General features: G+C 43.4%; 1 protein-coding gene across 2 annotated transcripts in view; it reads left to right on the top strand.

Moving 5' to 3' along the window:
* The first annotated feature begins 7846 nt into the window (after nucleotides 1-7846).
* The window catches only part of RSPO3 (R-spondin 3), an 87022-nt gene continuing 79283 nt past the window's right edge, over nucleotides 7847-15585 (top strand). Inside the window, exon 1 of one of the 2 annotated variants that reach the window (XM_057489281.1) lies at nucleotides 7847-8455. In XM_057489281.1, the coding sequence (XP_057345264.1) occupies nucleotides 8359-8455 (97 nt within the window). In that variant the 5' untranslated portion in view covers nucleotides 7847-8358. The remainder of the gene's footprint in view (nucleotides 8456-15585) is intronic. The other variant, XM_036903879.2, reaches the window with a different exon arrangement.

The raw sequence follows: 15585 nt of genomic DNA, 5'->3' as shown, positions 1-15585 counted from the left end.
TGTACTTATTTGATATTCTGAGTCCTCAGGACTAGAATTGAAAGTCAGTCCAGGGAAATAACTAATTTAGAACGAGAACCCTCTTTAGAATATATGGCAAACCTTAGTCTTGCTTTCCTGTTTCAATTTAGTGTCAGTTTTCTGACTGGTCAAAGGGTTCTAAAGCTTGATACTTTTATACAATGGCCAATAACTTGTTCATTAGCTCTGTGATAGATTAAAACAGCCAAATGCTCTTTGGCTTCTCATATTAAAAGATGGATTCTATTGGGTAAATACTGGAATCTGGGCTACCCCTGTAACTTGCTTTGACCGAAGAATGTAATGGAAGTAACACTGGAGGACTTCCATGCTGCCTTCCAACTGCCCCTTTTGTGGATCTGGAACCCAGACAGCTCCATGCTCAGAGGATGAAAAAACACCTTGGGAAAGAGGCCTACCATCTCTGCCATCTCATCTGAGTCCAGGCCCACTGACCGGATAGCTGACATGTGAGTGAAGCACTTAAGTGGATGAGAGTAAACCAGAAGGAGAGCCACGAAATTGAGAGACAATTTAACTCACTAATTTAAAGGTGATTTGTTATACAGCAATATGTAACAGACACAAGCTTCTTGGGAGGCAAGTCCTTTGCCTCCCTCCATCTTCTTGCAGAATACTTCTCACTGAGGCAGTCTCACCTACAAATACAGACTACCACCCACCAAATTGGAAAAGATGGCAAGTAGGCTAGTGTCCAAATGTCAGGACCACTAGCCAACCAGAACCCTTCTGTGGCTCCTAATGGCTTGAAATTCCCTACACAGAGGGCACACTTCACAGGTCACTCTAATTTCAAGATATGTTTCTAAAAGAAAGGAATATACCAGGGAAGAGAAGGGCAGAGCTGAGCTAAACCTTTATCACTAACTTGAAAACTATGGCTGGATGTCAGAGTAGGGAGCTTCTCATGTGGGGAGTGCAGGCAACCAAACGGATGAGATACCACAGGACTTCTGGGTGCGGTTGGGAGCACAAAGCACTGTCTGGGGAGAACATGTTGCACAGGAATACTAGAACATATGGAGAATGGTGTTGCATGGGGGTGGACAGGAGAACCAGAGCAGCCAGACACCTAGGAAGGCTGTCCCTCATTCCTTTGTTGGTTACTCTAAATTTACTGAAACACTTATAGGAAGTAGGAGAAATGAAATGCCATTTTTCCCACATGACAGGAATCTGCCCACGGTGTAGCTATTAACCTACATAGACCCCCGCACAGGCGTCAGCTGGTAACCACACTCCCACATGGTCAGTACTGAGCTTCACTGGATTGCTGGAGGAGGAAGCCTGATACCACTCTCAGAGTGGGGCTGCCTCCCAAGCCAGCAGGCAGCCAACTGTGACCACTGACCTCCACAAAACAAGATAGAAGAGCTTATCCCTCCACCTCTGAATCAGGGCCAGTCTGAAGCAAAGTAAGGAATCCTTCCTTATCCACATTAAGACTCACCATTCGTCCCTTAAATGCTGTACATCTTAGACAGAGAGTTTATCTCCTCCTTCAAAGCATTGTTCCTCTTTCCTCTTCCCACAACATACCACATCGCCCTTATCGCATAGCATTTATCTCATGGAAGCTTTAATGGTTTATGTGCCTGCCTCCCTCAGTGAGGGCAAGACCCTAGTCTTCATAGTTTTGTATCCCTAGAGCCTAGGATGGTGTTTGCCACATGTTCAGTGAATGCTGAAACAACAGTGACCAGCTGAGCAAAGTAGTTACCTAAAAGAATCAGTAGTAGCAAATGTAAACTGTAAATAACAGGTAAGCATATCCAAGGAGAGGGGTTGTTTGGTTTTTAATGTAGCTGCTTTGAAAAGATGTTTCCTAAAGCTTGTTGTTCAGGCCCATATGTGTTCCTCTATGCCATTTTATCTCTGTCATAAACTATAACATTGCTTTCAACCAGAACACCAATACAACCTAAAAAGTCATCCCCTCAGTATTCTTGTCTTAAAGACCATGCATAAAACTCCACTTCTCTGTCCGGCCTGCAGTCACCGACTGTCAACACCATTGATTAGTATTTCTGTGTTGAATGGATGACTGATTCACCCTAGTGGCCACACTTCACTACTCTTTCCAATAAGGTACCCTTACTCACTTAGGGATTGTTCAAGACTAGATTTAGACCTAGCAGGAAAAAATAAATAATTAAAAATTAGCTTAATCAAAACAGCCTTAAAATCAATTTCACCTTTTGCTGCTGCTCTTTCCTGTCTCGCTCCTTCTTTTCCTGTTTATTACATTGTTTCTGATAACTGGCTACAGTTTTGAACATAAACTTGTTCCTTGCCATTCTGATTCTAGTTATTCACTCTGTTTTAGCCCATGACCTTGCTCTGATGTCTGCTGTGTACTCCCTTCCTTACTTGACAAACTCGCCTGGCTTATAGCCCTCTAGGCCCCTCTGATTGCCTCCCTTTCACCCATCTCAGTTTTAATCAGAGTGCATTCCTCTGGAAAGGCCAGATGAAAGAAATGAAAAGAAAAGCATTGGCCTTAAATCATACAATGTGGTTTCAAGTCCCTTCTCTGACTGAGCCAACCCTGACACTTATGTGTCACTTAGGGACAAAGCAATAATTTTTGGAAGATACTTTTACAAAAGGCATCTCTAATAGGGCAGAGTTAAGGGCAACAACAGGAGATGTTGAGGCATCAGGGACTAGAAACAATGGGAAGCCATTTCCATTCCTAGGCCCAAAAAGGCAAGGAGAGGAAACATCTGGTGGAGAGCAAGAGACATGGAAAAGGGGCTGCTTGCCACCCTGAGGGTTACAGCTACTTCCAGAAAGATGCCAAAAGAGGGAGGTTGCAGAATCACTCTCTCCTGCCATGCCCTGATCTCCTGCTGGGGCCAGTGAGGGAACCCAGCCAGAAACCAGAGGAAGGAAGCTTTGGTAGCTACTCCATTGAAGTCAACATCTTGGGGGGGCAGGGAGAAAATAGATGTTGAGATAGTGTAAAATAAGCAGAATACTTTCTATATAAGCTTACACAAGCAGCCTCACCTTTCTAGCTTCAGTTCTCTCACCCATAAACTAAGTGTTCTGAGGCTGCTTTGAGAAAACACATGCAAAAGCAACTGCAAAAAAAATTGTTTATTAAAAGTATCCTTCATCTAGCCTTGCACTGTATCTTATAGTACTTTTATGTCTTTGATAGTAATCTCTCAATCTAAAGCTGTGACCACAGCCACTCAGGCTTTACTGTTGATTTTCTTTAGAGTTTCCTGTCACAAAGGAGACATGGGTGGAAATCCTCATCCAAAGATAAGAATAGGGAAAAGAAAGGAATAACACAAAATAAAAAGGAAAGTCCTCACTCAGTGAAATCCATGTTCCTTCCTCACCTATGATTCCTGAAAACAGTCAGAGATTGAGTGGTACCTCCATGAGGTACAAAAGTCCCTTTTCCCTACTCTTTCTGGGCATCTGTTCAGAAGCTGAGGTCTAAAATGTGTTTTCCTTGTCCTGAAGTCTACAGACGTCTAGAAAGATTAAGCTGGTCCTGGACTTAGTTTGCTGGGCCAGCATCATCTAGGATTCTTGTAATGGGTTAGGAATTTCCAGAAAATGAACGAGTTTGCAAGCAGATTTCTAAATCTGGAGCTATTCAATTAAACACAATTCTGGATGTGAAAGCTGTGATGTCACATAACTAGAAATAGCTTTGACATTTGAAATTATAAGTCTGTCTCTCTTCTTCAGATATACTGACACTATTTGCAGAGCTAAAGGGACTTTGGAGATGATTTAGATGAATTCTTCATTTATCAGACAAAGAAATTTGAAATGCAACAATACAACAATATACAGAACAAGGACACACCTTGATGCCTAGATTGCTGGTCTAGTGCCTTTCTTCCTGCAACACAGAGCCTCATTAAAATTAAAGCTGTATAATCAAATAAAATTTTCTGGAGTATTCAATTCTTTATATTAAGTACTGTTGGATGTTTACTTTTAAAATGAGCCCAGGAAGTTCAATAGTCTATCAATCTGTAACATCTTTCTATGTTTGACAGATACTAACTACAGTATTCGGGGTGAGCATTAATAATGTAGGTAACTGTCAAATCACATGTTGTATACTTGAAACCAACATAATATTGTATATTAAAAAAAAAAACTTTAAAAAAAGAGAGAAAAAAAGAATAAAATGAGCCCAGCAATGAATTTGTGAAAGAAAGAAGTTTTTAAAAATAGACGCACCAGACAGTGCTCACCACAATTTTATAAGTGTCCCATAACTTCATCAGGAGGAAGAACATTCTTTCTTGTTGACAGAAAGTAATCCATCATGGGTCTTGATTTTCTCATTTTCTTAGTGCTATATAACCATTTAATCATTTTTTTAAATTGCTATAATAATTCTGTCTTCTTTATTTCTGTCTCCAAAAATAGTAGTTGTCTTGCAGCTACTCATTTCAATGGCTTTTAAATACTGCTGTCTGCTCTGTATTTCAGGGCTGACTTCTAGCTGTGTCAGTTACACAGACCACCGCCAGCAGTGCCACGGTTGACTTATGCACTCAGATGCCTCCAGATCTGAGTAACTGGAGACTTGAGCATTTTCAGGATCTGCATGTTAGCTCTGTGGTATAATGACTGATGTCAGCCTGAACTTTGCCAAACATCTCTCATCACTACTAGTTATATCCCATTCTGAACTATTGGGCTTGCTCTCTCTTTCTGGAGCATACCACCTTTCACATATTTGAGTATAGATTCAACAATATGACAATCATTTTCTTTCCGTAAAGTGCCACTGCTACCATGGACAAAAATAACTTGTTACTATTGTCACTGCCTGGTTAGGTTGGTGATAAAGACAAGATGAGAAGTTGTAGTAAATAGTCTGGATGTGTTTAATCCCCTATCTTTGTCCAAAACTACTCTAATCTCCTGGCCTCTCTTAAACTCCTGGTTATTCAAGCTCCCTGTGACTTAAATGTTTTCTGGAGAAAAATAACAAGCAAATGTTGACTTCTCGGCTGAGCCTATGGTTTTTAACTTGCTTTAGGCCCTGGAATCTGTTGACAGCCACAGGCTTCTGTGAGTGTTGTTTTCTTGATTTAAAAAAAAAAAAAAAAAAAGAAGATACTATGTTGCACAAAATAGGCCATGGCATGCTTTCCATAAGCTTCTAGGACAGTTGAGGAAATTTAAGACTCAGCCAGGCAAGTAAACACACATTTAATAGTATGGTAACATGGATCAGGAAAAAGTTATTCTAAAGCATAGCGTCAAGAGAGAAAGAATACACTCACCATTTCTTTAATGTTTTCCTTATGCTTCCTAAGAACAGCGCTTATTCCTTGACAAGCTTTTCCTGCCCACTGCATCTAGTACTTCTTTTCTGGGATGGCTCAAGAACTGCAGCCTCTCACTGTGTTTGTTTATTTATTTATACTGTCATTCCTGTTCCCATCCAACTAACATATGTCTGCACAACACACAGTGAAAAGTAAGTGTCTTTCTTTGTGTTTATTTCCCTGAAGTTGTTCACCAAATTGCTTTTTTACATCCCTTTTGCAATCTCATCCCATCCGGCTCAAGTATCCCGGATTAAAAAGGCTGTCTCTGGAGTCCTTTTCAAAGGGAGCCTCCCACAGCCTTTAAATCCCCCACATTTTATGGTGCAGATATTCAGGATCTGAAGTATTAAGAAGGAAAGCAAAGTTGACTGGGATGGGCACAGAAAAATAGAGTAGCTTCTTTTTTGGATAATCATTATAGGGATTGTCCTGTTATCTGCTACTTTTCTGGTTAGAAGTGATAAACTCAGTCATTTGTAACTGGACATTATGCAACAGATAAAGGAGGGGGAGTGTGGTGTGTGTTGGGGGGAAGGGGTTCAGGGTGTGTGTGTAATGTATAGAAAATACAGTTCTACCAGAGAAAAGCAAAATGTTACCAATGGGAATTCTTATATAATTATCCCCAAATCTTAATCTTGATGCGATTATTGTCTTCCCTGTAATATAAAATCTAAAGAAAATGATTCCTACCTTTAGAATTCCAATACAGGTATGCAAAGTAATAAATGATATTTAATTCAGGAATTAGCATGGAAAGGCCAGTCTCTCAGATTCTAACTTTTAATACCTTGACAAGAATATATATTTCATGTTCCTTCCTTTTGCATGCAGGCCATTTCATCTTCACCCTCACTTTTGGGATGTATAACAACTACACCACTGAATACTTCAGAGACATGCAACAATTCGAAGCATTGCAAGCTTGCAAAATGGGATGGATAGAGAAGGCAGCCTTTTTTTTCTCCTCTTATTTGTTGACACACAAATTGAAGGCAATCCAGTAACAGGAATCACAAATGGAGGAAAGAGAGAAATACAAATCTTACTTATTTTCTTGCAAGGCATTAGCCATTTTCTAAAGCTAATTATTTGAATATAAAAATTAGCAAGGTGTCTCTGAATCAGGGGCTTTTTCAAAATGACCTCAGAAGTTTGGGCCTGTGTAAAACTGTAATGCTACATACAGAGGGTAGTCCTTCGGAAATTGCATTAATATCAGATACTCCGTTAGCATGTGGGACAAGTTATACAAAATCATTTTGGGGGCTTGTGACTTCCAACTAAATACTCCTGGAAGCTCATCGACTTGTGCTACTGGAGAAAAGAGGTGCGAAGCTTACCATTGACTTAACATTCAGGGTGTACACGGCTCAGGAGTGCTGGCCCTGGGCTCTCCCACCCCTGAGTGGGCAAGCAAACCTTATTTTGCTCAGCAGTGGGGTCCCTACCTGCTCTGGAAACAGAAGGAAGTAGTGCACCCTCCCGTTCTCCCCCCAAAACAGGGAAAAGTCTTTCCAAATATCATTCCCAATCCCCCAGATGAGAAACTAAGTTGCACAACAGATCCTCTCAAGATGATTGGAAGACTGAGGGTCAAAAAGAGAGCGCCGAGCAAGGGCAAGCAGACTACGGAGAGAACTAGCCCGAGGGAAAACCTTCCAAAACCTCAGCAAAAGCTCGTTGTGGAGGAAAGCTGCAGCACAATTAAATTTCCAAATGGACAGTCCAGAGCGTCCACACCTCTGGGTCCTACCCGCGCCGGGCAGGTAACTCTCGGGCGAGCTGACCGCCAGCGCCCACTGAGGTTCCTCCCCACCCGTCCAGCGCCCAATTGCAGCTACTTTTATTGAAAGGAAGAAAGGGAGAAAAGCAGCAGAGGAGGGGCTCTGGAAAACTGGGAAGGAGTCCGCTGCCAGAAACCCTTAAGCGATCGGCCAAGGGGGCGAGCAGCGAGTTGCCCGGGGCCAGTCGTGGCGCGCCGGCGCTGGGGGTCGAGGAGCCGGGAGAGGAGGCGCTCAGCCCGGGAGAGCCGGGGGCACCCGGCCGGGGACGCCAGGGACCAGCCAGACTCGCAAGTGGGGGTCGGAGGGTCTTGCGCCCGCTGGACCTTCGGCCTCCGCACTCCCCAGCTGGAGAGAGCCGTCTCTCCCGGCGAGAGCTGCCCTTCTGAGGGGCTCTTCTCCGCACACTGTGCCTCCTCCACCCCCGAGCTCGTGCTCTCTCGCCTTCTTCGTCGCTTCCAGAGATGCTCCGTCGCAGACCCGGGACCCCTTAGGCGCCTCTTCCCGTCCCGCTGCCAAATCACAACGCCTGTACTTTTCCAGCTCCCTCTTTCCCTCTTGAAATTGAAAGTTATTGAGGTCGCTCAGGGTTGTTGCTCCAGCAGTTTCCTTCCCCGCCCCTGAGCTCCCTCCGCCCCCCGCAGCCATCCCCCTCCCCTCCCCGTTCGTCCGTCCTTCCCTCCCTCCCTCCTCCCTGCCTCCACCACTGGAGCGTCTCCTGCTCGCGAACGGCAGAAGCAGCTCAGGGTCTCTCCGCCGCCCCTTGGCCATGGCCGCGCTGCCGACCGCGCCCGCTCCCCTGCGCGCCCGGGGCCCCCGCCGCTGCCGCCGCAGCCGCCGCGCCCTCTGAGCCCGGGGGGCCGCCGCCCGGATCCCGCCCGCCAGCCGCGCCGCGCACCATGCTACCTGCGGCCGCCCGGGCGAGGCCGCTCGCTGCTCGTGGAACCCTCGCTCGCGGCGTTGACAGCCACCCTCGCGGAGCCGCCGCAGTTCAGGGCTCGGACAATCTGAAAGTACAGTAGTTGGTCCCTGTCCTCCAGACCTCTTCGCTTGCCATCCAGCACGCCTGTCGGATCGAAGTGGAGAAGTTGTCCGCTGCTTCGGTCCTCACTCTTTTGCTCTCTAACACCTACGTATATTTCTAAAACACTCAATATAATTAACAATCAAAAGAAAAAGGAGAAAAGGAAGGGAAACATTACTGGGTTACTATGCACTTGCGACTGATTTCTTGGTTTTTTATCATTTTGAACTTTATGGAATACATCGGCAGCCAAAACGCCTCTCAGGGAAGGCGCCAGCGAAGAAGTAAGTGCAGGGTTTTTTGTGCGTTTCCTCCCTCCCGCCGCGTTCACCTGTCGTGTGGCTTTGGGGGTGCCGAGGCGGCTCCCGGCGGCGGCGGTCCTCCGGCCCCGCGCCCCGCGCCTCCGAGAGGAGGTAACGATTTAGGCTCCGTCTTCACGCCTCCCTTCGTGCCCGGCTCTTCCCGCGCATCCTCGCCCGTGCCAGCGCCGGGCGGGTCGGACGCTGGAGTGGCTCCCATTCCTTGGTAACTTAAGGTTCCCGGAGAAGTTCGGTCCTTCGTTAGACTAGCCCTAGAGATTTTTGCTTTCCTTCCCGATACTGGGACGGGGGCCTCGAGGCCCTGGCCGCTCGGACGCCAGACCCGCGGGGATGCCCTGACCACGGAGCAAACGCCGGGGGAGGCGCGGCCGCGGGGGCCGCTCACCTCGGGTGGCCGCCTCGCGCGGAGAGACCTGGTCGGGCCCTCCCGCCGCACCAGGCTTACAGCCCGGGGACCAGAGAGCGGACGCCTGCGTGGCCGCCTGCCCCGACCTCGCACGAGCGGAACCTGTGGGTGTGCAGGGCGCTCGGGGTTCGCGGGTCTGCGCGCTCGCGGAGCCACTCGCTGTCCCACTCCCCCGGGGTCTCAGGACTGCGGAGCCGGTCGCTGGGAGCCGAAGGTGCCAGGTTTCCGGTTACAGTTTTGCCTGTCACGCGTGAGAGCTTTTACCACCTCAGGCACGTTTAAGTGGGTCCCCTGGGGCAGACACATACTGCGGGTAGGGCTCCCTAAAACACTCAGGTTCGCCTCCACGCTGCCCCTTCTCCTGACTCCTGTACCTTGGAAGGATGGCTTGTGAAGCCTTAAGACAGTGCCCTAGTTGGGATTCAGCGGGTACCCGCAGGACACCTTCCACCAAGTTGGTCTGTCTGAAGGGCGGCGCTTCCAGAGATGAGGAGACAGACGCGAGTATGGCACCTCTCCCTGCTCCCAGGTAGCCCGGAGATGCTCTGGAGTCTGTCCCCTCGCCAGTAGCAGAGCAGGGGGCAACCCTGGCTCCGGAATGGGGGCACTGGTGGGATAAGAGGAGGGAGAAACCTTCCCGGAGCTCGTGGGGCAGAGAGAGCGATGCAAGCGCCTTGGCCCCTCGGACCTCCCATGCAGGGGGTGCGAACGACTCTCAGCAGCGCCCTGCCCGCGCGCCCAGCCCTCTCCCACAGCCTGCCCGCCGAGCTCCTCGGGGCAGGCGCGGTGCAGCGCGGACACAGCAAGGGCTTATGTGGGATGGAGAGGCAGGAATCGCTATTCCGCCGCTGTTTGCCTCTGCCCTGCCCCTGGACGTGAGGGTCACCTAAAGCTCCTTTGTGTCGCTTACCTCAGGCAGACAAAGTTTGATTCACCTGACAACTGCTTTTCAAAAGCGTGGCTGGGGCTCGGGCCCAGCCTTACCGCCTCTAGAATCTCGTTGTAGGAGGCAGGAGGGCCTAAGTTAAACATGTCACGGCATCCGATTTATTATTCTTGGCCTCTGAATGGTTTGTCTTTTTCGTAACTCCTCCGCCCACCCTTTCACTCAGCTGTGCGGCCGCCTCACAGAAGGAGCGGCCTGGGGCTCGAGCTTGGCCCTGGCTCCTGGAGGTGCCCGCCATCCCCCCTCGCGGGGTCTGGCTGCGGGAATCGAGTCGCAGGTCTCTGGGGAAAAGGATGCTGGGCACCAGCGCAGCCTCTTGCTTTCTTTTGCTCTTCCCACCGCTGCCCACTCAGCGCCAACAGCCCACTCCCTCCTTCACCACCTGTGAAACCCAGGGCCAGGAGCCACCCAACCTCTGGGGCAGGATAGGGTCCTGAGCGTTAGTGTTAGAGGTGACTCTGACTGCAGTTTGGGGGACACTGTTTCTGAAGTAAGGTACACGAAAGAAAGCTGACCATCATTCGTGCCTCCAGCTAGGCACGGCCTCCAGCTAGGACAACGGCCAGAGAAGCCGCGGGTGGCGCTGAGGGAGCGGCGGGGTGGTGCACCTCCAGGCTGGATGAAGAGGAATCCTGGAGTCCTGCGAACTGCTTTTCGATGGCCTTAATGTCTCAAGGCCAAGTCAAAGGCGCCCTCTGGTTGTGTAGTGGGGATAAAAGAGGGAGTGGATGGAAATGGGTTGAAATTCAATTATTCTGTGGGAGTGAGGCTGGGAGACGGCTCCCGGGGTTGGGGATGCTCCTTGCTCCTTCGCTCTGGAGCCTGCTGGGGCAATCCTGGGAGAGGGGCGACCTCTTGCGTCCTCCGAAGAGACAGACTTAACTCTTGGCAGGTGCAGTGAGGCTTTTTTTGGAGAATGAGGGAGGCGGGGTGGAGGGTAATGAAAGATCTTTGTTAAGTGTACAGAAACTCGTTTTGCAGATTGCATTTGCGCACACTCATTTTTTAGGAAGTCTCCGAAAGAAACGTTTAAAAAACTTTCCCCAAGTACAGACTAGGAAAAGGTTTTGTTTTTTTTTAATAAAAAATAAGGTAGCAGTCAAAAGTATTTTAGAAAAAAACTGGAGTTTTTTTTTTCTTCAAGAGACAAGTAAAGTGAATGTTTAAGAGTATCATTTCTGGCTTGTAGTTAAAAAACTTCGCTCTTCTAAACTATTAAAATCTCAACTAATGATATGAGAGGTAGAAAATTAAAGTGTAAGAACTATTTTTCAAAGATTCTTAAAGGGTCTCTTGAATGTTTTAATAGAAAAGTTTCTTATAAAAAAAAGATATCCATTTGCAGTGTTAAATATTGTCAAGTCCAAGGAACCATGGCTAAACCTCAGATACAGCAGATAAAGCCATATCAGTACTCTCTTGTTTCCCTAAAACAACTGCTATGCCATTTGTGTCCCCTTTGTTGCAAACCAGTGGTCCTGTTTACTGCTATAAAAGAAACACTTTACACAGCTTTGTACTTTAAAAAATGTCTGTTGAGTTATGGGTGAATAAATAGAAAATAACATTTCTACCTGTTTGTATTCATACAACTCGTAGAGATGACCAAATTAAATCTATTCAAGATAAAAATGAAATGCCATCAAAAATCCCCAGCCAGCCACATTTTCAAAGGTAAACCATAGCTTTAAGTACAGGATGCTAAATCAAGAACCCCAACTCCAGTTTTTAACTCATTTTCATTTCAGCCTTTGCAACTTGGCACAGACACCTTCTTAATTCCAGGTTATCTGCTAATAAAAGTAAAGATCACATTTGCCATAATAATCATAATTACAATACCTTATGCTTCTGCACCTCATTTTCACTTTAATTATTCACTTGGGCCCTTAAATAGCTACTTATGAGTATAGAGTATAGAGGCAGGTATTAATAATCCCATTTTACAGAGAGAACCAAAAATCAGAGGCTAAGTAACCTATAGAAAGCTATACAGCTAGTTAAGTGGAACTTGTCTCTTGCTGTTTATGCTATATATTGATCCATGTCAGAAAGAAAATGTCAGGCATATTAAGTAATAAATCTTATCCATTATTTACCCAATATGTTTGGAAAATAAGCTGTTCTAGTTGACTGGAAATTTTGAACCGACATTTATGTGTATTACATAGTAGTGACCAATGTCAAAGAATTAGATATCTAATAGTAACAGTGAAGCTTGAAAATATAATGTATTATTTGGTTATTCAGAAGACATTGCATAATCATATTGTGCCAGAAGACTATTTTTAGAAACATCAGATACCACTACAATGTCCTTTTCACTTGATGACATCTATGAATTGGGCTTTAATTGTTTAAATTCCCGAAAATGCAAGTTTTGAAAAGTCATCATAGCATACTAATTACAAAGTACCCATTGCAAAGTCTATGAGACTTTTTAAAATCATTTATAAAAATGTCTGAAATAAATAAGAATATAAGGGAGATAATTTTAATGTTAATAAAATAAAAACTGATTTATTGGAATATTCTGGTCATTGCTCCTGACATTGTTTCATACATTGAGCCATTCTTTGAGATTCTGATACACTCTTGGTGATTACACTTGCTAATCCTTGAAAATAAAAAGTTAACCATAAAACAGAAAAATCTTTCATTCTACTATACATTTTGTAATATTAATTTTGAATGGAAGTATCTGGATATTGGCTACATCTTTGCACCTATTTTTGACACCAGTCTACCTTATCTTTGAAGGAAACAATAGATAGAGACATAAGTAACATTGCTGAAGAAAGTATATTCTGTAACAATCATGGTATCTGTATGAATCAAAGCCACAAGTTCAAATTCTTAGGCACTAAAAGGAACATTTAAATACAAGCAAAATATACTTATTTTTGTGAATTTTAATCTAATCATAAATACAATGTCAGAGTTGTTTCTTAAAACATCCTTTTGTTATACTATTTTAATTCTTTGTTTATTACTTAATAGAAGGATTTTACTAAAAAATAATTTTTAAATAGTCTGTTTAATCCCAAGTTATTCCATGTAATGTAATTGAGAATATAAGAATGTCTATGAAATTGATTTAAAGTCATCATTTCAATATTCCTTTAAGCATGAAATATGAACAGTATTTAAACTAGTAAGAAGATAAGTTTTGCTAAATCATTTCTTTTCTTCATTAAATATTTCACTGGCATTTAATATTCCACAAATTAGATCCCCAGAAAGCAATGAATGGAAATTACGACATGTAGTTAAATTTGATTTTCAACTTATTATGGAGAAACCTTTGCCATGCTACTAAAAAAAAGGAATTTATTAGTCGTCTGATCATTTTAGATTAACACTAAATATCTAAAATATTTTTAAGTTAAATGGTTAATATTTTTAAATTCATAGTTCTTTTAAATTCTATGTAATGTTGATAGAGTACAATATGGAGTTGTCCAAATCCTGGATAGAATTAAGATCAAATGATCCCTCTGCAGTTATAAGAATAAACTATCAAAAAAATAAAACTTCCATGTATATTGTTTTACTAAATCATCTTTCCCCTCTTATTATCTATCCAAATGTTTTATTTGGACATTGTCATAATCTCTCTTCCCATTTCCTCACTATTCACTCACCCCATCCCCCCAAAATCCTTTTGCAAATAATGAATTCTTGAAATGCCATCAGAATGGGTATTACGTTTCATGAAATGTAAGAATCAACTTTGGTTACCATTAGGAAAACATTTCAGTTTTGAGAGCATGGTAAGGATCATGCAAGACAGTGTGTTGAAATTATGTGTTTTACTTAGGACTATTTTCTTCTCTGAGTACTGCATTATACACTAGCACTTTTTTGAGAATGGTCACTTGAAAAAGTGTTGCATCATAAATTATATAGATTTTTTTTACCTTGCTTTTTGATTTTTGAGGAAAAATATGGGTTGCTTTCTTGGTTATGAATTTTTTTTCTTAAGGTTTAAAATGATTGGATAATCTCAAAATTGACTATCTTTTGGACAACCTAATAAGTCTGAAATACTTTGCAATTATACCTTAACAAAATACATGAAGTATAAAATACACATCTGCCTATTTCTTCTATTTATTTTATTCTGTCCATCAGCTCTTTCCAACCAGGAATATCACTAGCATTTTGATTAAAGTTCTCATCCAGTAATACTGGAAAGAAAGGAATGTTCATTTCCAAGGTTTGTGGGGGTGTTGAGAATGCTTAGCATCTAAGTGCCATTAGTGCTAAGATGTCCTATTTTCTGCTTCAAATGTGTTTCAACACCGTGTAATGTTTAAGCAAAATACCTGAATTCTTTTCAAAAATGGAACGTTTGAATAATTTCAAAAATTCATTAAAAAAAATATAGCTGCAGGTGCCTCTTATCTGATAAGAGCATTTATGCCACATTTGTAATCTTGGCAATGGAACTAGTTACCATCTGCTGTCACTAAAATTCTTCGGGAAATTTTTTAGAGAGCACTCAATGGTACTAAAGAATATGATCACCGAAGTAAATATATATTTAATACCTTTTAACTATCTTTCTGCCTTCTGCAAAATTGAATCAGTCTTCAAAACACTACCTTATTAGGGTACCATCTGACCTTTATGAATTTGATGAATAGCAAGCTTCATAAACTCATGGTATGGGACCCAAGAAGCCATTGAGGGAGAATTCCCAGTGTATGTTGGAGAAAGTAGATTGAGAAATAGAAGACTTGCGTTCTAGATCCAGCCCTGCTAACTAAGATCTGGCTAACCCAAGCAAGTCCCTTTACCACACTAGGTGGTTGCTCAGAAATTTAAATCTAAATGATTCCTATCACCTTTCCAAATTTTAATCTTTTGATATGAGAGCAAGTCACAACTAAGGGGTTAAGCAAGACTTTTCAACTTGGTTGTCTTGTTCAACTAAGTTTAGTGGATAAAGATTAAGAATCCAAATAAATATAAGTATCTATTTATTAGTAGTAAATTCATCATCTAAAAAATAATAAAGTAAGTAACTTTCCAAAGTAGAGAATTAATTCATTGTGCCATTCCCCATGGTTCACAATTTCTAGACCTGAAGACCACAGCCATAGTATCAGTCGTCATGCTTGATTTTCAGCAGGTTCATCTTGTCCTTTGGCAGAGTCACAGGGAGCGGGTTTGTTAAAGTAACTCAAGAGATGCTTTAGGACTCCACTACCATGACAGGCTTTCAGAAGTGGCCTGTGCTGGGAGGGAAGCGGCAATTACAGTGGCCCAGGTTTAAGGTAGCAAGGCCCTGTGCTATGACAGTGATTGAGCAAGAAGTACGTAAGCAGACAATTTTTATTGATCAAACCCATAGGTCTTAGCAACTAATTGGACATGAAGGGAAAACATTAAGAGGGCCATCTTTGGCACTAAACTATTTTTTTGTTTGTTTGGAGTATAAGAACTCAGGTCTGAGTGAATGGAAAAACACTGGAGATAATCAAAAAGATGGGAAAATAGGAGAAGCAAATTTGGTTTCCTTCTGGAAATTTATTTTCCTTTTGAATTGACTTTACTTTGAGGGCCAGGAGGACATTTAGTAATTCAGAATCAAAGTTACAGTGTCAGGGACTGATGATAAGTGTTTTGAGTCACTCACATAAAGGGACTGTTGAATGCATGACTAACATCTAGTGGTACTTGCTTACTGTTACATCAAAGTACCTTGGCTATTTTAAAGAATCTAGTTATATCATT

This window comes from Manis pentadactyla, chromosome 12, assembly GCF_030020395.1.
Source record: "Manis pentadactyla isolate mManPen7 chromosome 12, mManPen7.hap1, whole genome shotgun sequence".
NCBI classification, from domain to species: domain Eukaryota; kingdom Metazoa; phylum Chordata; class Mammalia; order Pholidota; family Manidae; genus Manis; species Manis pentadactyla.
Note: the sequence above shows the minus strand (reverse complement) of the source record. Positions and strands in the feature narration are given on the sequence as shown.